This window comes from Scyliorhinus torazame, chromosome 11, assembly GCF_047496885.1.
Source record: "Scyliorhinus torazame isolate Kashiwa2021f chromosome 11, sScyTor2.1, whole genome shotgun sequence".
Taxonomy (NCBI): domain Eukaryota; kingdom Metazoa; phylum Chordata; class Chondrichthyes; order Carcharhiniformes; family Scyliorhinidae; genus Scyliorhinus; species Scyliorhinus torazame.
The window spans coordinates 110,627,406-110,654,851 of NC_092717.1; the positions used below are offsets into that span (position 1 = coordinate 110,627,406).

At 46.3% G+C, this 27,446-nt stretch overlaps 1 protein-coding gene and 1 pseudogene across 2 annotated transcripts in view; one reads left to right on the top strand and one right to left on the bottom strand.

Annotated features, from left to right (window-relative positions):
• prex2 (phosphatidylinositol-3,4,5-trisphosphate-dependent Rac exchange factor 2) overlaps positions 1-27,446 on the bottom strand; it is an 825,781-nt gene that overhangs the window by 201,520 nt on the left and 596,815 nt on the right. For both annotated transcript variants that reach the window (XM_072467618.1, XM_072467617.1), the window contains exon 30: positions 566-694. In XM_072467618.1, coding sequence (XP_072323719.1) covers positions 566-694 — 129 coding nt within the window. The remainder of the gene's footprint in view (positions 1-565; positions 695-27,446) is intronic.
• On the top strand, positions 12,112-13,592 carry LOC140386069 (nucleosome assembly protein 1-like 1; annotated as a pseudogene).

Sequence of the window (27,446 nt, forward strand, 5' to 3'; positions counted from 1 at the left end):
AGCAGTCACTGTGTCGCACAAGTCTCGATCAAACCCCATTATTCTTTTCTAATTGCTGTCACTTTACCATATTTCTATTAATATTTGCATTTTGGGACAATGAATGAGGTCATAAGCAATGCAATCAGGATTGAAAATTGAATGACAGAGTCTGCATGATATGTTATATGCTGTTTATATGTAGTAAACAAATTGTGGTCTGAATTAAGCAACATTTAAATTTAAAAAAAATTTAAATAGCAATACTTTTATTGTTAAAAATCAACCTACTTTGTGTGTATGTAATGAGAAAATTATTTTTAAAATTATGCATTGGTGTTTCTTACATGAGTACATCTTGTCTGTTAAATATTTAAAGATGTAATTGTAAAAGAAGTTAATGAAAACTGAAATCAAATCAGTAACAGGGACTTATTTTACTGGATGAAGAAATAACATATTTCAAAACATGCTTTTTTCCCCATTAAATACTTGCTTTAAGACTTGAAGTCATCAGTCTTCCCCAAAATGTTATCTTTTTAACTATCATAATGAAATTCAGAAATTGTCAACACTTGTTACTGACCTTCTACAAATCTTGTAATAGCCTGGATGAGGTTGTGCACACCACTGGGTAGATTCCATGGATCTCTCTGCACATGAATCCGGAGCTGTGTTGTGCAATTGATCTCTGAATCCATTTCCTTCTTGAATTCTATCCAACAATGAAAATGTTATATTATATTTCATGAGTGGAAATTTTGGTTTTATGACATTACACTGTATGGCAGCAGCGGACTATACTGTTACTCTTTTCCATAAGAGCACTATGCTTCTCTATTTTCCTGAGGATATTATTCGGCAAACCAATAAACTGATCAGGAATGAATAAGGAAAAGCAATTAGATATTCATCAATTCATCTGCACACTTTAATATAATTTTTTTAATTTAGTGTACGCAATTATTCATTTCCAATTAAGGGGCAATTTAGTGAGGCCAATCCACCTAACCTGCACATCTTTGGGTTGTGTGGGTCAGACCTGTTGTGTTATGCTGCTTCGGATAATATAGGCTGCTACTTGATGCAGTCTTAACTAAAGAATGCTCCAGAATTCTAAAGAATGCTAAAGAACCCCGGGGGGGGGGGGGGTTTGTTAAAAATGTTGTTGGAAAATTTGAATAAACATATCTAAAAAAAAAGATATAGTCGCGACCATTCGCGTGGAATAGGTCAATGCCAATCTTGGACCACGGAGAGGTCTCTAGGTCACATGGTTGGAGTGTCTCCTTGCTCTGCGCTTGTTGGAACCTCTGACAGGTTTCGCAGTTCAGGACCATGTCCGTGATGTCCTGGTTGATGCCGGGCCAGTAGACAGCTTGCCGGGCCTGCACCTGCACTTTTCTACACCCAGGTGTCCCTCATGAATCTGCTGCAGCACCAAGCTCTGGAGATGTAGCGGGATGACTATTCTGTCCAGCTTGAACAGGATGCCGATCAGCGTCAGGTCGTCCTTGACGTTGCAGAATTGTGGGCATTGCCCTTTCTGCCAGCCACTGCTGAGGTTGTGGATGATTCACTGCAACAGGGGGTCTTTGGCCGTCTCTTCTCGGATGACAACGATCTTCTCATCTGTTGCCGGGAGAGTGCTTGCACACAGTTGTACCTGCAATTCAATGTGCTGGAAGATCTCCAGTGGTTCACTGGGTGAGTTGGCGGAGCGGGACAATACATCGGCGATGATGAGCTCCTTCCCAGGTGTGTACATCAAATTGAAATCATACCTCCGGAGTTGGAGCAGTATTCTCTGCAAACGAGGTGTCATGTCGTTCAGGTCCTTTTGGATGATGTGGACCAGAGGCCTATGATCCGTCTCAACAGTAAATGTTGGCAAGCGGTAGACATAATCATGAAATTTGAGGATGCCGGTGAGAAGACCTAAACACTCCTTCTCAATCTGCGCATATCTGGTCTCAGTGGGTGTCATTGCCCGTGACACGTATGCTACTGGTACCCAGGATGACGTGTCGTCTCTTTGAAGCAACACTGCCCCAATGCCATTCTGACTCGCATCTGTGGATATCTTGGTCTCTCAGTCTGGGTCAAAGAATGCAAGGATGGGTGCAGTGGTGAGCTTGGCTTTCAGCTCCAGCCACTCTGTTCGGTGCTCCGCCTTCCACTCAAAGGTGGTTGATTTTTTCACCAGGTTGCGTAGGGCCGTGGTGTGTGTGGCCAAATTCGGGATGAACGTGCCAAGGAAATTGACCATTCCCAGGAAGCGCAGTACTGCCTTCTTGTCCTCGGGGACTTTCATTGCCTCAATGGCTTTAATTTTGTCTGTGTCCGGGCGCACACCGTGTTGCGAAATCTGATCGCCCAGGAACTTCGGCGTGGATGTCCCAAAACAGCACTTGGACCTGTTTAGCTTGAGGCCATGTTCATGTATGCATCGGAATACTTTCTTGAGTCACGGCACATGTTCCTCTGGGGTTGTGGACCAGATTATGATATCGTCAACGTAGACACAAACTCCTTCTATTCCCCCCATCATCTGTTCCATGATGCGATGGAAAATCTCTGATGCCGAGATGGTGCCAAATGGCATTCGGTTGTAGCAGAATCTGGCAAAGGGCATCTTGAAGGTGCAGAGCCTTCTGCTGGATTCTTCAAGTTGGGTTTGCCAAAATCCTTGGGATGCATCCAATTTTGTGAAGAAGCGCACGTGTGCCATCTCACCCGTGGTTTCTTCCCTCTTCCGGATGGGGTAATGTTCCCGCGTAATGTTTTTGTTCAGATCCTTGGGGTCAATGCAGATGCGTAGGTCCCCCGAAGGCTTCTTTACGCACACCATTGAGCTGACCCAGTCCGTTGGTTCAGTGACCTTGGAGATGATGCCTTTCTGTTGTAGACTCGTGAGCTATGCCTTCAGGCGCTCTCTCAGTGGAGCAGGGACACGTCGTGGTGAGTGGACCACTAGCTTGGCATAAGGCCAAAGTAGAATCTTGTACTCGTACGGCAGCATGCCCATCCCGCTACATACATCTGGGTACTGGGCTAGGATGTCGTCGATGCTGGCCTGAAGATCCGAATGTGACGGCGTTGTGGTGTAGACCCTTTGAATGAGATTCAGTTGCTTGCAGGCGTGCACCCCTAGCAGGGACGCCCTGTCTGGTTTAACAATCTCGAAGCGTAAGCTTGCTTGTGTGTGTCGGCTGGACACCTGCAGATGGCAGGACCCCAATGCCGTGATTGTGTTTCCATTGTAGTCCAGGTGTTTGCAGGCAGCTGGAAGGATTGTGGGGGGCTTCTGGATTCTCTTGAAGTCCACCTGCGAAATCAGGTTGGCGGAGGCACCTGTGTCCAGTTTGAACTGTATGGGGCAGTAGTTGACCTTCATCACTCCATGCCATTCGTCCTCGGAATCCACGGGCAGGATTGATTGGACTCGCGATGTGTCTGATGTGGCATATTCGCACTTCGTAATAATGTCCACTCGGAAAGTGTTGTCCAGGTATTCGTCACCTGGATCCGTCGCACTGCCTGGATCAGAGTCATGCTTTCGGTGTTGCACACTTCTGATGCGCTGCTGTCGGAATTGGGAGCGCTGGCTCCTGACTGGTGGTGCAGATCTGCACAGGGCTGCATAGTGGTTTGGTTTCCCACAGTTTAAACAGCGTTTGCCTCTTGCATGGCAGTTTTTTAAAAAATGGGCAGTGCCGCAGTTCGCACACGTCATGACGTCGGCGTCATGACGCTCAGTGCGTCGTTGCGCATGCGCCGTGCGTTTCTCGGACGTCTGCACCTGCGTAGTGCGGTTTCCGGCCGCTTCATGTTCCCGATCGCATTGCGCATGCATCGGGCACCGGGAAGAGTGCGCGAATTGGCCGCTTTCGTCAATGTGGAGGCGCTGCATCTGGGAGATGACCTGAACACTCCACCTCGTGGCAGGCTTGTTTTTCCCTTTCTGCCATTTTGTACTGTGAATAGCGATTTTTAGAGTGCTCATGCACAGTACACGTTTCAATCACGACCGGCAGGGTCATGTGCTTGATTTTCAACAATTGCTCTCGCAGAGGATCAGAGTGGACTCCAAAAACGATTTGGTCTCTGCTCATGGAGTCAGTGATATCACCGAAGTTGCAGGATTGCACTAGCAGTCTAAGGTTAGTTAGATAGGAGTTGAAGGATTCGTCTTTACCTTGCATCCTCTGCTTGAAGGTGTAGCGCTCGAAGATTTCATTGGTGTTCACCTCGCAGTGGCTGTCGAATTTTTCCAGGATGGTTTGGTACTTCGATTTTTCCTGCCCTTGGGAAAAGTGAAAGGAGTTGAAGGTGTCTATCGCATGGTCACCCGCAGTGGTGAGTAGAAGAGCTATCTTCCGAGCATCAGTCGCGCCATTGAGGTTGGATGCTTCCACGTACAGTTGAAATTTCTGCTTGAATGATCACCAGTTGGCACTAAGATTGCCGGTGGTCCTGAGCTGATGAGGAGCCTGAATTTTGTCCATTGTGCATGTATTTAGTAGCTGATTGTCACGGATCTTGCTGAGTTGAACTATATAGATTGAACAATCACTCCTGGTATCATGTTGTGTTATGCTGCTTCAGATAACACAGGCTGCTAATTGATGCAGTCTGAACTAAAGGATGCTCCAGATTCTCAAATGACTTCAACGTGTTTATTGAACTATTAACACAGTTCTCAAATGAGTTCGACTCTCTGCTAATCTAACTGTAGTAACTCAGTCTAACTGTACCAGCTTGCTCTAAGCCACGTTTTGGGGTGTGATGCTACTGATCAACCCTGTCTAACTCTCTAGATGTCTGTCTGTGGAAAGAGGCAGAGTGTGAGTGCCTCATCCCTTTCATAGTGTTTATGTCATGCCCCCTTGTGGTGATGCCACCTCTGAGTGTCCTGACTGCCCATTGGTTGTGTCCTATTCTGAGTGTTCATTGGTTGCATGTTTGCATATCATGACAAGACCCACGCAAACACGGGGAGAATGTGCAAACTCAACACGGACAGTGACCCAGAGCCGGATTCGAACCTGGGTCCTCTGCGCCATAAGCGCTCACTTTAATATTTAACTTCTAGATAATTCTTTCATATCGTAACAGTTATTGTAATGATATTATTGCATTATTGTAATCATACATTTTCACAGACATCATTCGAAATACAAAAGGATTGTAAATTTGGATGAAAATATGAAAAAGGAGAATAAAGATATTTTGAAAAAAGAAATACAAAAGGATTTATTGACCAAAAGAATTGTACAGCAACCAGCAGCCACATGGCTGCTGCTAGCTCCCTTCATGTCTCCAGCCTAAAAGGACTCCACCTCCAGGTGACCCTTACTCTGATGTGTTGCTCTTAAAGAGACAATCAACACAATTGTATGTATATAGATTTGTGTATTTAATATATCACACACAGATATGTGCCAGCTGTAACCCACTGATAACACTTTTGCCTCTGAGTCCAAATAATGTGTTCACGTACCACTCCTGGGACGTGAGCACATAATAATGCCTGTCACTGCAGTGTAGTACTGAGGAAGTGCTGCTATGCAGGAGGTCCTCTCTTTCAGATTAAATATTATGTTGAGGCACAACTGCTGTACTAGGTACATGGAGATGTTTGCATGATAGGCTTCAAGCAAGGGTAATAGGCCAATAACAATAGAAACATGACATCGGATTTGAGAAGTGATTTGTTATGTTGTAGGTGTAACATTAGCAGCTTCCTTGTGGTGCACTTGACAAAGGAAGGTTCAGACGTGGAGATAACTTCAACACGTTTATTAAACTATTTACACTTCTATTACTCAGGTTCGACGCTACTGCTAATCCTACTATAGCTACCCAGACTGTCTAACCAGTTGCTGCAATTCACGTGGTGGGTGTAATATTGAATCAACCCTGTGTCTCTACTCACTGACTGTCTCCACTGGAAAGAGGCAGATCATGTGTGTGGTGTCCTTTATATATGGGTTGGTGTAATGCCCTCCTGTGGTGGTGTCACCTCCTTGTGTATCGTGAATGTCCATTGGTCATGTCCTAGCTAACTGATCTATTGGTTGAGTGTGTGTGTGTGTGTGATGTTTCTGGTGCTCCCTCCAGTGTCTAGCTAGCCTACATGCATTTACATTGATGCACATCACCACAAGAAGTTCATCCAGTGTGCTTGCAAATATTTATCAAGTGACATCAACTAAATAATGCAAATATTCCAGTCTCTTTTCAGCGCTTTTCAGTGCACAAATTGGCGTGACATTTCCCCACATTACAAGAGACGTCAGGTTCAATCTTACAGCTGGGCTATATTTGTATGTCAGGACCATTTGTGGGTTGCAATCCCCATCATGAAGTGGACCTTCCAATTATCCTCTGCCAGAGCAAGCAGAACACCCCATCTCCAGGCTTCCTGACCAACTAGGGAGGGAGAGCAAGTGGGACAACGTGGCCATTTTAACAGAAAAGGGATTTCTAATTTAAGAGATGTTTCAGCTAAGCTCACCAAAAGCTGGATTATTTAGGTTGCAGCAGACAAAGTAATGAACAGGAGAACTGGCACATTTGGCCCAAAGATTTCCGACTCTTGCTTGGAGAACTAGCGGAAGAAGCGGAGGGGTTGCAAGGAGGTGAGCTCCCTTATGGACAGCAGGAAGAGGATACCGTCATTTCCATGGTTGGAAGTGGCCACAGAAGTGAAATGCAATAGCGTAGCCCCTCAAACCTAACCACTGTGGACCAAGGAGATCCAAGGCTTCAGGCGGGGGTGACAAGTCAATGGCATAACACTGTCGGGTATCAAGCCCCACACTCTGACATATACAGCATTGTCCTGAAAAGCATGCATCTTGTCAACACAATTTACAACTCCACTCAATCCACTCACTGCAGGCACTTAACATGTCCGTCTGAGCAGCCAACCTCACAATAATACTCAACTTACTGCCCTCCCACACTAATGCCCAGGTAGGGGAGGATGGTTGTGTAGTAGGAATGTTACTGGGCTAATAAACCAGCGGCCAATATTATTCTCTGGAGACATGTGTTCAAATCTCACCATAGCAGATGGTGGAATTTAAATTCAATAAATAAAAAAATATGACATTGAAAACCAACCTCAGGTGATGATACCATTGTTTTAAAACTCATCAGATTCAGTAATGCTCTTTAGGAAAGGAAATTCGATGTCTCAGCTGGTCTGTCCTATATATGACTCCAGCAGTGATGGCCAACGACTCAATTGCCAAGTAAATAGGAGGGAGGAACATAGGGCACCCTTGCCTCATTGCTCTACACAACCAAAAATAACCCGAGATAACATTATTCGTCCGAAAACTGGCCCTTGGTTCCTTGTCCAACAGTTTGACCCACGACACAAACTTAGGCCTTATCCCGAAACACTCACTATCCCGAACCACTCCAACAAGTACCCCCTCTACCCGATCAAAAGCCTTCCCAGCATCTTACACCACTACCACCTCCTGTTCCCCACCCCTCTGCATGAGAGAGGACCACATTCAGTAGGCATCGCACATTGGAAAATAATAATAATCGCTTATTGTCACAACTGAAGTTGAAGTTACTGTGAAAAACCCCTAGTCGCCACATTCCGGCACCTGTTCGGAGAGGCCGGTATGGGAATTGAACCCACGCTGCTGCCTAGTTCTGCATTACAAGCCAGCTGTTTAGCCCACTGTGCTAAACCAGCCCCTTTTTCGAGCGCTTTTAACCCCGCATTTCCTGGTGCTTGGCTCACATAGCCTCCTTTTGTGCACTGAGGAACTCCATTCTCCCAGGTGGCACTGCCAGGGTGCCTGAGTGGCACCAGCAGTGCCAGAGTACCACCCTGCTCAAAAGGCATGCACCTGAGTGCCGTTCCGCCTGGTCCCCGTTTGTGGAGAGCAGTACAGAACAGAGCTCGCCCGAGGCCTCCCTTCACAAAATCCGAAGGTCCTCCCCGACCACGTGTGGGAGACACCCCTCCAACCTGAGCAGCAGCACATTCATCGTAATCTTTGCATCCACGTTTATTAATGAAATGGGCCGGTATGACCCATATTCCACCTGGTTCTTGTCCTTTTACAACAAACGTGAAATGAATGCCCGACTCATCATCTCCGGGAGCGACCACTGGGCCACCGAGTCTTCAAACGCCTCCACCAGTAACGGCACCAATCAGTCTGCAAGCTTTTTTAAAATAGATTTAGAGTATCCAATTCATTTTTCCAATTAAGGGGCAATTTAGTGTGGCCAATCCATCTACTCTGAATATCTTTGGGTTGTGGGGGCTAAACCCACGCAAACACGGGGGGAATGTGCAAACTCCACACAGACAGTGACCCAGAGCAGGGATCGAACCTGGGACCTCGGCGCCGTGAGGCAGCAGTGCTATCCACTGTGTCACCGTGCTGCCCTGGTCTGCAAGCTTTTTATGAAATTCCACCAGAAACCCGTCTGGCCCCGGTGCGTTCCCCGACTGCATACTCCCCCATCGCCTTCCTAATCTTCTCCACCCTCAACTGCTCCTCCAACTCTAATCTCCCTCCCCCACCATGGGACCCTCCAATTCTCCAAAAACTCCACCATGTTCGAATCATCCTCCGGCGGCTCTGAACTGTATACCTTCTTATAAAATGCTTCAAACACTCCATTCACATTCTCTAGCGCCAACACCATCTCCCCCAACATCTCTCTCAAACCTGAACAACTTTCCGGGTAGCTGCCAGCCACCTCAGTGGCTCGCCAGCAGACTGCTGGCCTTCTCCCCGCACTCATAAACTGCCCCCTTCATCCGTCTCAACTGCCACAGCTGTGTCTGCAACAGCTTTCTACTGGCCAAAAGCTCAGGAGTAGAATCCTCCAAATACTTTCCATCCACCTCCAATATCTCATTCACCAATCGCTCACATTCCTCTCATGCTTCCCTATCCACCTGCGCCTTGTATGCAATTGCTCCCCCACCACCGCCTCCAATGCCTCCCCTACTACCAAGGGCAAAACCTCCCCATTCTTGTTAAACCCTATGTAGTCATCGACCACCTTGGCCACCCATAAACAAAAACCCAGATTCGTTAGCAGCCCCACATCTAAGCTCCAGGCCGGCCATTGGGCCAGCCCCCTCTCCAGAACCATGGTGGCAGGGTAGCACAGTGGTTAGCACTGTTGCTTCACAGCGCTAGGGTCCCAGGTCCGTTTCCCACTTGGGTCACTGTCTCTGAGGAGTCTGCACTTTCTCCTTGTGTCTGCGTGGGTTTCCTCCGGATGCTCCAGTTTCCTCTCTCAAGTCCTGAAAGACGTGCTGTTAGATAATTTGGACATTCTGAATTCTCCCTCTGTGTCCCCAAACAGGCACTGGAATGTGGCGACTAGGGGATTTCAGAGTAATGTCATTGCTGAGTTAATATAAGCTTAGTTGTGACAATAATAAAGATTATTATTACCAGGTGCGGCGCATGGTCGGAAACCACAATCGCTGAATACTCCGCTTTCCTCACCCCTGGCAACAACGACCTCCCCACTATGGAAAAATCGATCAGAGAGTAGACTTCGTCCAACGACGCAAAAAAGGAGAACACCCTCCCCACCCCTCCAGTGCAAAGATTGTGTCTCCGCGTCCCCCCCACGTACGGGTCCCCCTCTCCAAAATCAACTGACATATGTCCATGCTTGAGATTGCCACCACAATCCTCTTCGTAAAATCTACATCACCACAGCTTGGGGCATAGATACTAGGCACAACCACTAATTTACCCTCCAACACCCCCTTAACCAGAACATACCTCCCACCTGGTCTTCCACATCTTCTCCACCTGGAAACAAGTTCTTCTATTAATCAAGACTTCCCCCCCGAACCCCTACTATCAAATCCTGAGTGGAACATCTGACTAACCCAACCTTTATAAGGGCTTGCCTGGTCCTTCACTCGCAAATGGGTCTCCTGCAATACCACTACACGGCCCTTAGATTCTTTAAATGCGTGAACACTCTCACCCGTTTCACCGAGCCTCCCAATACCTCAGAAATTCTGTGGCACCAGCCAGATCGTGGGCTCTCAAACCCCCCTCCCCCTCCTCCTGGTCTCAGCTATCACTCCTCCGGGGTGACCCCACCTCAAATTTCACAGCCCAAAACCCCCACAAGATGGCTTGTGCCCCACCCCACGGGTGGACCGATCCCTCCCCCCCCCAATCACCATCAACCCAATGCCCCCTCCCCTCTCTCCTTTATAGAAACTTCCCGTCCACTTCCTCTTGAGCCACCTCATTCCCCAGAGTCCCAGTCCCCCCAACATTCACACCTCCTAGGCATGCCGAGGCATGCCTTAACAGGTTCAGCAGGCTGCAGCCTGTGGTGATATGCCTGTGCACAGCTTTGTATATAGCTTTTTATTAATGTATACTGTTATCGATACAACCTCCAACCAGCAGGTGGCGATAGAGATCTTCCATGTGCCTCGAGATAACCGGCATTTGGTAGTAAGTAGTACAAGAGGATTGTGGCCAAGAAGTAGGTCCAGGAGAATTCATGTTTGTATCATAGTTCATTAGTTATCTGTCCACGTGGTCATCTTGTTAATAAAACAATCTTACTAGTCAAAGAACTAGATGCTTTGTGTGCAGCTGTACTACGGCCACAACATAGAACATAACATGGTACCAAGAGTGTAGAACAATTGAAGGTAACAATGGAGAAAACTGGACAAAACAGGCTGAATAAAGAAAAAATAAAATTATTTTGCCTACTTGGTAAACTATAGACAACTGGAACTCAATGCAAGGAAAAACTGTTAGGGATTGAAGTTAGGGATGTAAGGTCTGATGGCACCCCACCAGCCTCAAGTTACTGATAATGAGAATTGGCGTGTTTTTAAGCAGCAATTCAATCTCTACTTTGCAGCCCTTAGCCTGCAGGCACAGCCTGACGAGAGACACATTGTGTTGCTCCTCACGGTAGTAGGTCCTCAAGCAATAGAAATTTACAATACCTTCGCATTCGACAGCGAAAAGGACAGCAAGAACTTCAATGAAATAATAAAGTATTTTGATCAGCACTGCTCTCGAAAGAAAAATGAAACATTTGAACGTTATACGTTTCGTACACGAGTCCAGAAGGTGGGCAAATCTTTTGATACTTTTTTAACCGACTTGCGGTTGAAGGCGCAGTCGTGCAATTTTAATACATTAAAGTCATCGATGATCCGTGATCAGATAGTGTTCGGGATATCAAATGATAAGGTATGTGAGAGCCTATGAGAAAAGAAAAACTTCAATTAGAAAACGCTATCAAGATTTGTCATGCAAGTGAGCTAACTGCACAGAAGATTAGCAAGCTCAATCGGAAACATTTTGGCGCCAATCTGGAAGAAGGCGCCAGCGCAATCAGCATTGTGATGCAATTGAATTAAAAGCGTAGTTTCAGTGCGGGCGGCCATTTTAAGAGGCGGATCGGATCCATCATTTTATGCCAGTGATGTGGCAATCGACATGGGCCACGGCAATGTCCAGTGTGGCAGAACAAATCACTTTGCAAAGCAATGCCTTGCACGTCCAGCAGTGGACCAAACAGGATAAGCAAACGTGATTGATGATTTGTTTTTCGTTGATCTGATTTTGACAACGGACACGATGAGTCCGAATGTGCAGAGTGAAGAAGTCTTACTGACCAGTTGCAGAAATAGTGATACCATTGAAGACAAATGTATAATTCCAGTGATGCTGAATGCCACATTGATCAAATGCAAGCTTGACACAGAAGCGAGGGTTCAACCTTCTCAGTTTGTCCGATTTGAAAAGGTGGCGAATTAAACTGAAAGTCATTAATCAACAAGACTACTGAAAGACTACAATGGAAATGGGATTGTGACACTGGCAGCATGTGAACTCGAAGCATGGGTACACAACAGAAGTCAAACCATTCCATTTTCCATTGTGGACATGGTACGCAAGTCCATCATAGGTGTGGATGCATGTGAGGCCCTGAACAAAGTTGAGCAGCTGTATATTCCAGACAGCACGGTGACGGAGGATCATTGCGACTGGCAAAGAGATATAATGGCGGAGTTATCTGATGAGATACAAGCGAAAGTCAAAGTGGAGGAAGGATAAGCCAGACAAAGAGATGGGAGAGCCAAAGGGAATTCCAGAATTCTGGTTGACCGTCTTCAAAAATGTTGATTTGCTCAGTGACATGATACAGGAGCATCATGAGCCCATCCTAAAGCATTTACAAGACTTAGAGGTGACATTTTCAGGTCCAGGGCAGCCAATGAGTTTTACTCTGGAGTTTAAGTTTGAGCCAAATGAATATTTCACAAATGAAGCAATGATCAAGACATACCCAATGAAGTCCCAGCCTGATGAGTCAGATTTTTTTTCTTTTGATGGACCACAAATTATACGATGCACAGGATGCCACATCGACTGGAAGGAAAAAAACATTACTACAAAGACCATTTAAACGAAGCAAAGGCATAAGGGTACAACAGTTACGAAAACTGTACCAAATGATTCTTTCTTCAATCTTTTTAGTCCTCATGACGTTCCAGAGAATGAGAAACTGGATGAAGGTTCTGCGGAGCGACTTGCTGCTGTTTGCAGTTGGTTACTGTTTCCATGAACTCATTATTCCAAAATCAATGTCATACTTCGCAGGAGAAGCAGCAGATGATGATGATGATAACGTTGAGAAGGGTGAAGAAGGAGATGATGAGCCAGCAGCAGAAGACCCTGAAAATGTATTTAGTTTATTTGGCATTGGTAACGAGGAAAGTTTATTTATTTTATTTGGCATTAGGGCAGCACAGTGGTTAGCACAGTTGCTTCACAGCTCCTGGGTCCCAGCTTGGGTGACTGCGCGGAGTCTGCACGTTCTCCCCGTGTCTGCGTGGGTTTCATCCGGGTGCTCCGGTTTCCTCCCAGTCCAAAGATGTGGTTAGATGGATTGGACATGTTAAATTGTCCTTGGTGTCCAAAAAGGTTGGGTGGGGTTATGGGGATAGGGTGGAGGTGTAGGGTTGGGTAGGGTGCTCTCTCCAAGGGCCTGTGTAGACTCGATGTGCCGAATGGCCTCCTTCTGCACTGTAAGTTCTATGATTCTATGACGAGGTGATAACAAGTAGCTTCCAATTTGTGCTGGACAATGATAAGTGTGAAAGCTCTAAGATGGCATGTGCAGAGGCTGAAAGTGAGATTGCAACAGCAGATCAATCAGATGAGAGCAAAGCAACTGCAAACAGACTAATAACAGAAATAATCTCCATTTTGGGGAAATTGGCTCCAGAGACGTACGATGAATCATCCCACGCCCAGGGAATAGTTCCTGTCGTGGATTCCCCAATCTTCAAGGCCAGTCCACCAAAAGACTTGCAGCAAGAACAGATGTATACATCTTCGTCCAGTTCTCCAATGAAAGATGAAACATTTATCGTTATATCAGATGAGGATGAGCTACCACTCAGTCTTCCAACAAAAGACGAGGCATATATCGTCATATCTGATGAGGATGAGCCACTAATTGAGGCTAAAACACAAAGTGAAGAAGCAACGCATAATGTTGAGGACATTGATCCAGCTAAGATACTGGAACGCGAGGGTTTGTAGATCATTCCTAACGTCGCAGACTTGCCTGCAACTGCGAAAGCGTCCACAAGTATGCCGACAGTGGATGCCTCACCAGTTTGGGCATGCAGCACAGCGTTCGAGCGCAAGCACCATGGATCAATCAAGACTCCTCAATCCAGCAAAGGCCCCAGAATCAGCTATCGTGGCAGAAGAGCCAGAGTCAGCTTTTACAGCAAAAGATCCAGAAGCAGCTATTGCAATAAGGGATCCGGAAGCAGCTAATCCCATGGCAGAGTCCAGCAGCAAGGAGGATGCCACTAAAGTAAAAAAGATAAGGAGATGCAAAGAGCGGATCTTTCAAAAGAGAAGGAATGGGAAGAGAAGAGTCGAGGATACAGTTGGTCGACCGGGTACCACTTGAGACAGTGAAGACAGAAAGATCGGCAAGAAGGCCAATATACAAGAAAACACACAGAGACGGAGTAGGAAGCATCGCTTCAAAAGGTTAAAGGAGTTGGTGAAGCAAAGGCCAACCAGAAAGCCGGAGCGGAATTCTCGTTTTACGATGGCACCACATGGCCCCTAGGAGCAGCGATCCTGCGCCGCACAGGGGGCCAGCATGGCACTGGAGAGCGTCACGCAGCTCCAGCAGCCGATACCAGCGGCAGAACGAGCGCTGCGGGTCCTTGCACGCGTGCTATGGCCGTCGCAGGTTCGCGCTTGCGTGCTACGGCCGGTGCGAATTTGCGCATGCACGCTAATTGCTTTATTCCGCCGCGCCGGGCCCCTGTAGCTCTCCACCATAGTGCGTCGGGGCTGGCATGGAGGAACATAGGCCCCCACCAGGAGAAGCCCGCCCGCCAATTGGTAGGCCCCGATCGCAGGCCGGGCCACTGTGGTGGACCCCCCTGGGGTCGGATCCCCCCTCCCCCCACCAGGCCACTCCCCGCAACGTGAACGCCGAGGTTCTGCCAGGTAGGACCACACGTGAATGGCGCCGGCGGGACTCGGCCTAACTCGGCGGGCATTCGGCCCATCGTGCGCAGAGAATCACCGGAGGGGGCCGCGTAGAGCGGCCCCCAACCGGCGGTGCGATGACCACGCCGGCGCCAATGGCACCGATTCTCCGGTGACCGGAGAATCGGCGGGCCGGCGTCACGTGAATCACGCCCCCCCCCCCCCCCCCTCCCCCGGCGATTCTCTGACCCGGCCCGTGTACTGTGCACATGGGACACATTGAAAATTATCAGGCTTATCATGTTTTGTAAAGCACAAATATATTTGTAAGCGTTAACACTTCCAAAGGAAAGGGGATGCGGTGATGTGTCTGTGCACTGCTTTGTATATAGTTATTTATTAATGTATGCAGTTCAAGCTGAGATGGTTTCCCTCTGTCGCTGGCAGGTCGGGTACAGGCAATTAAAATTAACGTGTTGCCGCGATTCTTCGGTGCCTGCTGATATTTCTGCCAAAGGCATTTTTCAAGGAGGTTGAAATGATGATTATCTCATTTATATGGGGGGGAGGGGGAGGTGGCTAGGATTAGGAAGGTGCTGTTGCAGAGAGGACGGCAGTCAGGGGGTTTGGGTCTTCCAAATTTACTATATTATTACTGGGCAGCGAACGCGGAGAAGATGAGGAGCTGGGTTAGAGGGGACTGGACTCTCAATGGGTTAGAATGTAGGAGAATCTGTGTAGGGTGTCGGGGCTGACGGCGTTGGCAACAGCGCCGCTCCCGATGGCCGTGGGGAAATACTCAGGAAATCCGGTAGTAGTAGCAACATTGAAAATCTGGAGGCAGTTGCACCAGCACTTTAGGATGGGCGCGGGGCCATGTGAAATGCCGATTCGGGGGAATCCCAGGGAAGTGGGATGGGACTTTTCAGAGATGGGAGGAGAAAGGAGTCAGGGCATTAAAGGATTTGTTTCCATGTGGTCGGTTTGCGGGATTGAAGGAGCTGGGGGTGAAATATGGGTTGGGGCAGGGGGAAATGTTTAGGTATATGCAGATCCGAGATTTCGCTAAGGAGATACAGAGCTTTCCGGTGTTGCCCGTCTCCACACTGTTGGAGGAGGTGCTGACGACTGGGGGAATGGAGAAGGGGGTGGTGTCGGCGATTTGTGGAGCGATTCTGGGAGAAGGCACCACTGGAGGGGATTAAGGCATAATGGGAGGAAGAGTTGAGCGAGAGCATGGAGGAGGGATTGTGATACGAGGTGCTCCGGAGGGTAAATGCCTCAACTTTGTGCGCAAGGCTGATACAACTGAAGGTGGTGTATAGGGCATATCTCACAAAGCTGAGGATGAGCCGACTCTTTGAGGGGGTAGAGGATGTTTGTGAACGTTGCGGGGGGGGGGGGGGGGGCCTGCAAACTATGTTCATATGTTTTGGTCCTGTCAAAAGCTGGGGGATTATTGGAGGGAGGTGTTCAGGGTAATTTCGATGGTGGTACATGTGCGGCTTGAGCCGGGTCCTCTGGAGGTCATGTTCGGGATATCAGTTCATCCGGGGTTGGAAGCGGGTCCGGCAGCAGATGTTTTAGCCTTCGCCTCGCTGATCACGAGGCGGATCCTGTTGGGGTGGAGGTCAGTTTCTCCACACTGTGCACTGGTGTGGTGGGGGATCTGTTGGAGTTTTTAAACTCTTGAGAAGGTGAAGTTTGAGTTGAAGGGAAGGATGGAAGGTTCTACAATTCATGGGCTTTGTTTATTATACACGTTCAAGAATTGGATGACATCGAACATTAGCGGGGGGGGGGGGGGGTTTGGGTGGGGAGGAGTGTTGGACTGTGTATGTTGTTGGTGGCTATGTATGGGTGGAGGGTGGATTCCTGAATCCTTTTCTTTGATGTTTGTATGTAAAATGTTGATGGTTGTTTGGGGTTGGTGGGAGCGAGGAAATGTTGGCCAGGGGATTGATATTGTCTTGTTACCGTTGATTGTTTGTTGGTGTGTGTAAATTTGGATCAAAATGTGAAAAGGAGAATTAAAAAAAAATAAAAAAAATTAATGTATAGTTATCGATACGACCTCAAACCAGAAGGTGGTGCTAGAGATCTAGAGATCATGTGCCTCGAGATATCCGGCAGTTGGTAGTAAGTCGTACAAGTGGCTGGTAACAGTAGAAGTAGCTCTAGGAGAAATCACTGAATTCATTGATTTTATTACAGTTTGTATCAGTTTGTTAATTATCTTTCCACATATGCATCTCATTAGTAAAACTATCTTACTCGTCAAAGAACTAGATGTTCTGTGTGCATCTGTACTATGGCCACAACACAGATATAACACAGCCCCTCCCCCACTTCACTCCCATTCACTATTGAACTGCTGCTTGCTAGCGAGGGAACCCCTCCACCAGAGTCCTCCTCCCCCACTCAGACAAAAGAAATCAAAACCTCTTCACCCCACCCTGCTGCCTCAAAGCACCCCAGCAAAACACAACTGCGCACACTTTCCTGCCCCCAACAAGTACCCATATTCAATACAAAAGTATCTACACCTAGATCAACAGAAAAAAACTGGAAAATACAACTTTATCAAATATTTGTCCCCGACCAACCCCAACAGCAATAAAGTCGCTTTTCCACCATACTCAATCCAGTACCAGTCCCAGTCCTTCTGCTTTTACGAACGCCTCCACTTCCTCCGCCATCTCAAAGAAATGGTCCCTCGAGTTGTGTGTAACCCTCAATTTCACCACGTAGACCACTCCGAAGCGCACTTCACTCTTATACAATGCATCTTCGCCATGTTAAAGGCCACCCACCTCTTTGTCAAGTTCACTGTAAGATCCTGGTAAACACAAAACTGATATCTTCCCACGTCACCGCTCGGGTCTCCTTGCCCACCTCAGAATCTTCTCCTTTGACTGTTACCTATGCAAGCAGACTATCACTGCCCTCGGTGGCTCATTCGCCCATGGTTTTGGCTGAAGCGACCTGTGGACCCTCTCCATCTCCATGGGGAGGGAGGGGAATGTGCCAGTCGTGTGTACACTGGATCTTGGAGTTTTTCAACAATAAAGAGCAATGAGTTTGATGGAAATGAAGCACTTCCAGTTGGATAACACGACAAGTTGAGGTTCCACAAAAAGTCAAATTTGGCCCAATTATATTTTTAGCCATCCTAAACAATACCTGTATTGATATCACACCTATCCATTGCTATAAATATGTAAGAGAGTTGGTTAACTCAGTTGGATGGATGACTGGTTTGTGATGCAGAGCAACACCAACAGCACGGGTTCAATTCTCGTACCGGCCTTCTCAACCTTGTCCCTTGCCTGAGGAATGGTGACCCTCAGGTTAAATCACCAACAGTCAGCTCTCTCTCTCAAAAAAGGGGACCAGTCTATGGCCATCTGGGACTTCAGTAGCCTCCACTTCATTTCATAAATATGTGGATGACCTAATTTAGATTTTTCAGTCATTGAGATCAGTTTTGGGAAAGGAGAAAGCTGTTTAGAAGAGATGGGCTTCATCTGAGCCGAAATTGAACCAATTTCCTGGCAGAAAGAGGAAACAGTGTAGTTACTATAGACCTCCAAATAATGAAACCTGCAGGGCAAGTAGGGTTGTGATAATGGGGGATTTCAATTACCCTAAGGTAGATTAGGGAATGGGTAAAGTGTGGGGCTCGAAGGGGAGAAATTTCTGCAGTGTGTGCAGGAGAACTTTCTGGAACAGTACATTTCCAGTCTTACCAGGGAGTAAGCTGTGCTGGATCTGGTCCCAGCAAATCAGGCAGAGCAGGTGGAGAACGTACGAGTGGGTGAGCCGTTGGCAAATAGCGATCATAATATAGTATGATTCAATATTAAGTTGGAAAAGGATAAGAATTAGTCACGGATTAGGATCCCAGGCTGGAAAAGGGCAAATTTTAGGGCTCTAAAAGTTAAATCTGAGCAGGTTGATTAGAAAGGCATTTTGGTGGATAAAACAGTGGATGAAAAATGGGAGACTTTCAAAGGAGAGATGAATAGGTGCAAGCTAGGTACATATTCATGAGAAATAAAATGGGGTATCTAAAGCTAGAGTGCCTGGAAGATTAACAATAGTGATGATAAAATTAGGAAGAAAAAAAGGCATATGATGCATGCTGGAATAATAATAGCAATAGAAATCAGGAAGAGTATCTCAAATGCAGGAGAGAGGCTAAGGCTGGAATAAGGAAGGCTAAGAGGAAGCACGATGAAAGGATTACAGGCTGTGCTAAAACAATAACAAATTGTTCTTCAAGCATATTAATGGTAAAAGTTTAGTGAAGAATAGAGTGGGGCCCATAAGGGACAAGCAGGGTAAACTGCTCACTGAGCGGAGGGTATGGCAGTGGTCTTTACCAAATTAGGAGATGGTAACAATAGCTCAGTTGAAAATATGGGTATTGAACAACTGAGCAGTATAGTGATAAAGAAAAGGTGCTAAAAAGGCCGACAGCACGTCAGGTGGAGAAGTCTCCAGGCTCGGATGGAATGCATTCTAAATTGCTGAGAGAGATAAGGGAGAGGTAATTCAGAGAGATGTAATTGACAGAAATTTTCCAGGCCTCTCTGAATTAGTCCCAGGGTACTGGAGGATTTCAAATCTGTTGCCGTTGTTTCAGAAAGTGGCAAAGGATAACCCAGGAAACTACAGACCTGTCAGCTTGACATCAATCGTGGGAAAGCTGATGGAGGCCACAATATGGGAAGAAATAAATACATACTTAGAGAAAAATAAGTTAACACTAGACAGTCAATATGGCTTTGTCAAGGGCAGGTCATGTCTGACAAATTTAAATAAGTCCATTGACGAGGTGACACAGGCAGTGGATGAAGGTAGTGCCGTGAACGTTGTATATTTGGATTTTCAGAGAGCATTTGATACGGTGCCACATGGCAGGTTGTTTAAAAATGTTTGGGATTGATGGGTCCTTGGCAGCATGGATTAGACGTTGGCTAAGAGATAGGAAACAGAGGGTAGGTACAGAGGGCATTTCTCAAGAGTGGAGACGATTTGAAAGTGGTGTTCCCCAAGGCCCAGTATTGGGACCCTTGCTTTTTCTGATTTATATAAATGATTTAGAAGTGGATGTTGAGGCCAAAATCTCTAAATTTACAGATTATATTAATCTGGAGAGAATAGTGAATTGTGAGGATGACGCTGAGCGACTTCAGAGGGACAAGTTGGCCAAATGGGCAGACACCTGGCAGATGACCTTCAATGCAGCAAAATGTGAGGTAATTCATTTTGGTAGAAGAAACATGGGGAGACAATATAGGCTCAATGGTACAACTTTGAGGGGCGCACAGGAGCAGAGGGACCTCGGGGTTCAAGTGCATAATTCTCTGAAGGTGGCCAGGCAAGTTGAAACTGTTGTTAAGAAGGTTTATAGTATCCTTGGATTTATAAGTAGAGGCATAGAGTATAAAAGCAAGGAAGTGAAGTTACACCTCTACAAATCATTGGTCAGATCACATTTGGAATATTGTGTTCAGCTCTGGGCACCATATTTAAGGAAGGCTGTTAAAGCTCTGGAGAGAGTGCAGAGGAGATTTACTAGAATGATACCAGGAATGAGAAATTTTAGATACAAGGAAAGATTGGAAAAATTGGGCTTGTTCTCCTTGGAGCAGTGAAGATTAAGAGGCGACCTTATTGAGGTGTTCAAAATTCTAAACAATTTTGACAGAGTAAAGAAGGATATTTTCCACTAGTTGGTATGTCAGTGACTAAGGGTCACAATTTCAAGATGTTCCTCAACAGAGCTAGGAGTGAGATGAGGAGAAACTTCTTTACTCAGAGAGTTGCTGGGGTCTGGAATGTGCTGCCTGGGAGAGCTGGATATATATTTGAAAGTGATGAATTTAGAGGGCTAGGAGATAGGGCTGCAGAATAGGACTAGCCACGTTGCTCTTTTGGGGGTTGGTGCAGACACAATGGGCTGAATGGCTTCCTTCTGTGCTATAAAATAACAAAAAATAACAAATAACATGAGACCGAACCCCATCTTATCATCTTAGATAATGTTGAGTGTGCGCAACAAGCATATATTGAGCTATTAGGAATCTACATTCAAATTGATCTTAAATAAGATTATCAAGTGTGTGAAATGCTAGAGACACCACATGCTATGTTTTCTCAAGCACCAAAACATATCTCAAATGTATCACTGGGTTTAATTATTATGTAAGATCCATCTTTGAATAGACCGTGCCTGTTTGGAATTCTGGAGTGATCAAAGAGCCTGTGGGGAAATGTGAAAACATACAAAACTGAACACTGGAACTGATTCTGGGTAAAGCGAAAAGTTACTCTTGACACAATTAAACAACAGAAAGTTGTTCCCTTGCTGGAAGCTTTGTTTAGACATTATTAGAAAATGCTTGAATCTCACATGCCATTGCCACTATCTCTTGTCACAACCACACAAAAGTAAATACGTGATGGAATTAAGGGGAAAAGACACCATTCCACAACTAAGATACAGGATGAATAGGCTATGGCACAGCCTGATCTGCTGCTATATAAAGCTCATAACAAGCATATTTGAGAATGTAATGAACACAATCTGACATTATAGGGGCGGGATTCTCCGTTAGCCGACGCCGAAATCGGGAAATATGATTTGGCGGAGAATAGCTTCAGACGCCAAGATCGCGGCAGGTGCCGATTTGACAACAAATCACGATCTATCGTCACCTCGAAAATGGAGTCAATGTGTTTGACTCCACACATATGGTAAGTACCATTTGCATATCATTAGCTGGCCCGACCTGGTACATTCCAGGGCCTCAGCGATTCTCCGCCTGCAATGGGCCAAGCTCCCGACGGTGTGGTTCACTTCTGCTTTTAAAAATCGTGAAACCAGCATGGCGGCTGCTGAGGGAGAGAGAGGTGGTACGGAAAGTGTTAGTCTCAGAAACGGAGAGTCCAGCCCATGATATATTTACTTTAATACCAAATGCACAATGCAGTGCACCTTTCATTTTTATTCTGTAAAGTAAGGAGGCCTGCATTTAGTAACATAATTCTTTGCATATGGAAAGTTCATAATTGTGCAATCTTTTCAGAAACCTATGGCTTATTTTTACTTTAATAATTGTCTATATCCATGTTATGAATTATGATTACTTGTTTTAATTGCATCATCATCACAATTTGGTACATGCTTTCATTAAGCTAGTTTTCTGTCTGTCTATTCCCTTCATTCCCTGGGAAACAAAATTAAAATATGGTAACCTTTATATTCCTGAATGTAAAGCTTATTCTTTTATCCACAGGACAGTCTGCTGGTTAGGATTCAAATATCTCACCACTGGCTGTTAAGTTTTCTGACAAGAAAGTAAGGCTTCTCCACTGGTTATGCTCATGGATCGAATGTTCACACTGAACAACAGCAATTGTGAAACAGAATCACGGAATCTTTGTTGTGCAAAAGGAGGTCGTTTGGCTCATTGTGTCTGCACCAGCTCTCCAAATAAGAAATTCACCTCGTGCCATTCCCCCACAGATTTGCGTGCTGAGCAAAATACTCAGGTTATATTACATTTGAACAATCTAAATTCATGAATAGGCATAGAAGCTCCAATTTTTGTCTGGCTACATCGTTTAAATGCTAGTTGACAGTACCTCATTAGCATATGCCAATCCTCAGAGAGTTCCCTGAATCTCTATTTCCAAAGAAAACCTCATTTATGTTACTAGATAGGTTCCCTTAAAGAACTGCAGTAGTTTAAAGCAGCATTACTGTGCCTGATGTCAGAAGACAATCGTCAAATTTAGTAAATTACAGTGTTGTCTTCATCAAATCCTCACGCGTTTGATTTTGATTGGGACAGTTTAAATTTCATTGGTCAGCAATGTCCAGACAGGTATAGATTACCTGACAGAAAATAGCACAAATGGAAATGTCCAGTCACTTGTTTACTATCTGAGATAAATGTTTGTTTCTAAAAGTCCACAAAGAACAAAGAAAAGTACAGCACGGGAACAGGCCCTTCAGCCCTCCAAGCCTGCGCCGACCATGCTGCCCATCTAAACAAAAATCTTTGACACTTCCAGGATCCGTATCCCTCTATTCCCATCCTATTCATGTATTTGTCAAGGTGCCCCTTAAACGTCACTATCGTCCCTGCTTCCACCACCTCCTCCGGTAGCGAGTTCCAGGCACCCACTACCTTCTGTGTAAATAACTTGCCTCATACATCTCCTCTAAACCCTACTCCTCGCACCTTAAACCTATGCCCCCTAGTAATTGACCCCTCTATATTGGGAAAAAGTCTCTGGCTATCCACTCTGCCTATGCCCCTCATAATTTTCTAGATCTCTATCAGGTCGCCTCTCAACCTCCATCGTTCCAGTGAGAACAAACCGAGTTTATTCAACCTCTCACCATAGCCAATGCCTTTCATACCAGGCAACATCCTGGTAAATCTCTTCTGCACCCTTTCTAAAGCCTCTACATCCTTCTGGTAGTGTGATGACCAGAATTGAACGCTATTCTCCAAGTGTGGCCTAACTAAGGTTCTGTACAGCTGCAACATGACTTGCCAATTTTAATACTCAATGCCCCAGCAAATGAAGACAAGCATGCCGTATGCCTTCTTGACTACCTTCTCCACCTGTGTCGCCCCTTTCAGTGACCTGTAGACCTGTACACCTAGATCTCTCTGACTGTCAATACTCTTGAGGGTTCTACTATTCACTGTACCTCCCCTACCTGTATTATAGCTTCCAAAATGCATTACCTCACATTTGTCCAGATTAAACTCCATCTGCCATCTCTCCACCCAAGTCTCCAAACAATCTAAATCCTGCAGTATCTGACAGTCCTCATCGCTATCCGCAATTCCACCAACCTTTGTGTCATCCGCAAACTTACAAATCAGACCAGTTACATTTTCCTCCAAATCATTTATATATACTACGAACAGCAAAGGTCCCAGCATTGATGCCTGCGGAACACCACTAGTCACAGCCCTTCAATCAGAAAAGCACCCTTCCATTGTTACTCTCTGCCTGCTATGACCTAGCCAGTTCTGTATCCGTCTTGCCAGCTCACCTCTGATCCCGTGTGACTTCACCTTTTGTACCAGTCTGCCATGAGGGACCTTGTCAAAGACCTTACTGAAGTCCTTATAGACGACATCCACTGCTCTACCTGCATAAATCAACTTTGTGACCTCCTCGAAAAACTCTATCAAGTTAGTGAGACACGACCTCCCCTTCACAAAAACGTGCTGCCACTCGCTAATATGTCTGCTTGCTTCCAAATGGGAGTAGATCCTGTCTCGAAGAATTCTCTCCAGTAATTTCCCTACCACTGACGTAAGGCTCACCAGCCTGTAGTTCCCTGGATTATCCTTGCTACCCTTCTTAAACAAAGGAACAACATTGGCTATTCTCCAGTCCTCCGGGACATCACTTGAAGACAGTGAGGATCCAAAGATTTCTGTCAAGCCTCAGCAATTTCCTCTCTTGCCTCCTTCAGTATTTTGGGGTATATCCCATCAGGCCGTGGGGACTTATCCACCTTGATATTTTTCAAGACGCCCAGCACCTCTTCGTTTTGGATCTCAATGTGACCCAGGCTATCTACACACTCTTCTCCAGGCTCAACATCCACCAATTCCTTCTTTTTGGTGCATACTGATGCAAAGTATTCATTTAGTACCTCGCCCATTTCCTCTGGCTCCACACATAGATTCCCTTGCCTATCCTTCAGTGGGCCAACCCTTTCCCTGGATACCCTCTTGCTTTTTATGTACGTGTAAAAAGCCTTGGGATTTTCCTTAACCCTATTTGCCAATTACTTTTCGTGACCCCTTCTAGCCCTCCTGACTCCTTGCTTAAATTCCTTCCTACTTTCCTTTTATTCCACACAGGCTTTGTCTGTTCCCAGCCTTCTAGCCCTGACAAATGCCTCCTTTTTCTTTTTGACAAGGCCTACAATATCTCTCGTTATCCAAGGTTCCCGAAATTTGCCGTATTTATCCTTCTTCCTCACAGGAACATGCCGGTCCTGAATTCCTTTCAACTGACATTAAAAAGCCTCCCACATGTCAGATGTTGATTTACCCTCAAACATCTGCCCCCAATCTATGTTCTTCAGTTCCTGCCTAATATTGCCTTCCCCCAATTTAGCACATTCACCCGAGGACCACTCTTATCCTTGTCCACCAGCAGTTTAAAACTTACTGAATTTTGGTCACTGTCATGATTTGCAGACATGCAGATAATGATATACAGACAGGCACAGACAGGCAGCTAATGAACACAGAGAACAGGACATGACCAATGAGCAGACTGGACACTCAGGGGTGGTATCTCACTATAAAAGGCATGAGGCACTCACACTCTGCCTCTTTCTACTAATGTACATCTACAGAGTGAGTCAGGGTGTATGTACAGTATCACACGTCCAACACGTGGCTAAGAGCTAGTCTGGTTCAGTCAGACAGAGTAACCGCACTTAGGTTAGCAGAGAGTCGAACTCATTGAGAACTGTGGTAACTGAGCTACTGGTTCAATAAATCAGATTGAACTAACTTCAAAGTCTGGAGTATCATTTGGTTAAAGCTGCATCCAGTTGCAGCCTGTGTTATCCCAGAGTACATAACACATCATGCTACCAGGAGACTGCTTAATTTAGGTGGTTTATCTCAGTCCGTTCCGTGACGACCAGCGAATGTATCCTGGCACCATGGAGAAGATTCAGGCTCCTCGCCAGCTCAGGACCTCCGGCAATCTCAGTGCCAACTGGCGGACATTCAAGCAAACGTTTCTGCTGTACATTGAAGCTTCAGACCTCGTGGGTGCGTCTGATGCAAGGAAGATCGCGCTTCTCCTCTCAACAGCGTGTGATCAAGCCATTGAACTCTTCAACTCTTTTCACTTCACCGAAGGCCAGGATAAAACAAAGTTTCAGACCATCCTGGACAAGTTTGACACTCACTGTGAAGTGGACACCAATGAAATCTTTGAGCGCTATGTATTCAAACACCGTCTACAAGGTAAAGATGAATCTTTCAATTCCTTCTTAACTAACCTCCGCCTGCTAGCGCTGTCCTGCAACTTTGGTAATATTGCTGACTCCATGATCAGAGACCAAATCATTTTTGGAGCACACTCTGATCCTCTGAGAGAGCAGCTACTGAAGATCAAGCATATGACCTTGCCAGTCGCGATTGAAACATGCACAGTGCATGAGCACGCCAAAAATCGCTATGCCCAATACAAACCATCTGAAAATGAGAAACCTGCTTCCCACCAGGCAGAGAGTGTGCAGGCCATCTCCCGGATGCAGCGCCTCAGCATTAATGAAAGCAGCCATTGTGCGCACTTTTCCCAGGGCCCCCACATGTGCGATGCGAACGGGATAACGAAGCGGGCGACACTCGCACTGCGCATGTGCGACGACGTGTGGAGCGTCAGGACGCCGACGTCATGACGTGCTTGAACTGCGGCAATGCCTACTTAAAGAAACACTGCCCTGCAAGAGGCAGGCGATGTTTAAACTGCGGGAAGCCTGGACACTACGCAGTCTCGTGCAGGTCTGCACCACCAGTCAGGCGCCAGCCTGTGTTGATTATTGACTATTTCTCCAATTACCCTGAAGTCGTGAAGCTCTCAAGCCTCACATCTCGGACCATCATCAAGGCCTGTAAGGAGACGTTCTCCAGGCATGGTATCCCACTCACTGTCATGAGTGACAATGACCCGTGCTTCAACAGCCACGAGTGGTCTATGTTTGCCAAGTCATACCATTTCAAACATGTCACTTCCAGCCCACACTATCCGCAGTCCAATGGGAAGGTTGAAAAAGGGGTTCACATTGTGAAACAGCTCATCTGCAAGGCCGCGGATTCTGCTTCTGACATCTACCTCGTGCTGCTTCCGCACAGGGCGACCCCACTGTCCACTGGCATGTCGCCGGCTCAACTCCTGATGAAGAGGGACCTGCGGACGACACTTCCAGCCATACACTTGCCCAACCTGGATCACCTCCCAGTGCAGCAGAAGATGCAGCAGCACCGAAACCAGCAGAAGCAGGGCTATGATGCTCATGCCACCGATTTGCCCGTGTTATCCCCGGCATACACTGTCAGGATCGAGATACCGAATAATGGCTGGTCTTCACCAGCTGTCGTTCTTCGACAGGCTGCGCCCCGCTCATATATTGTACGTATGGCTGATGGTTCTGTTGTGCGAGTAAACAGACGGGCACTGCGCAAAGTTGCCTGCCAGCAACCGCTTTCTTCTCCGTTTCCGTCCATTGTTTTGCCATCTCCTGATACCTCGAACTATGAGGCCATCAGTCAGGCTTCCATCCCGCCTGTCAAGGCGCCGTCGTCCCCACTACCACCTCTCCGGCAGTCGACAAGGATCAGACCCAAGCCCCAGAGACAGGACTTATGAACATTTGTTTTGTTTGCTATGTTCTGTTTTCTCACATTAGACAGCTACATATGCCACCGCTTGTAAATATGTTAGTATATGCCACCACATGTAAGTACGTTCCCATGTGCCGACAAAACATTTTTAAAAAGGGGCGATGTCATGATATGCAGACATGCAGATAATGATATACAGACAGGCACAGATAGGCAGCTAATGAACACAGAGAACAGGACATGACCAATGAGCAGGCAGGATACCCAGGGGTGGTATCTCATTATAAAAGGCATGAGGCACTCATACTCCGCCTCTTTCCACTAATGAACATCTACAGAGTGAGTCAGGGTGTATGTACAGTATCACACCTCCAGCACGTGGCTAAGAGCTAGTCTGGTTCAGTCAGACAGAGTAACCACACTTAGGTTAGCAGAGAGTCGAACTCATAGAGAACTGTGCTACTGGTTCAATAAATCATATTGAACTAACTTCAAGGTCTGAAGTATCTTTTGGTTA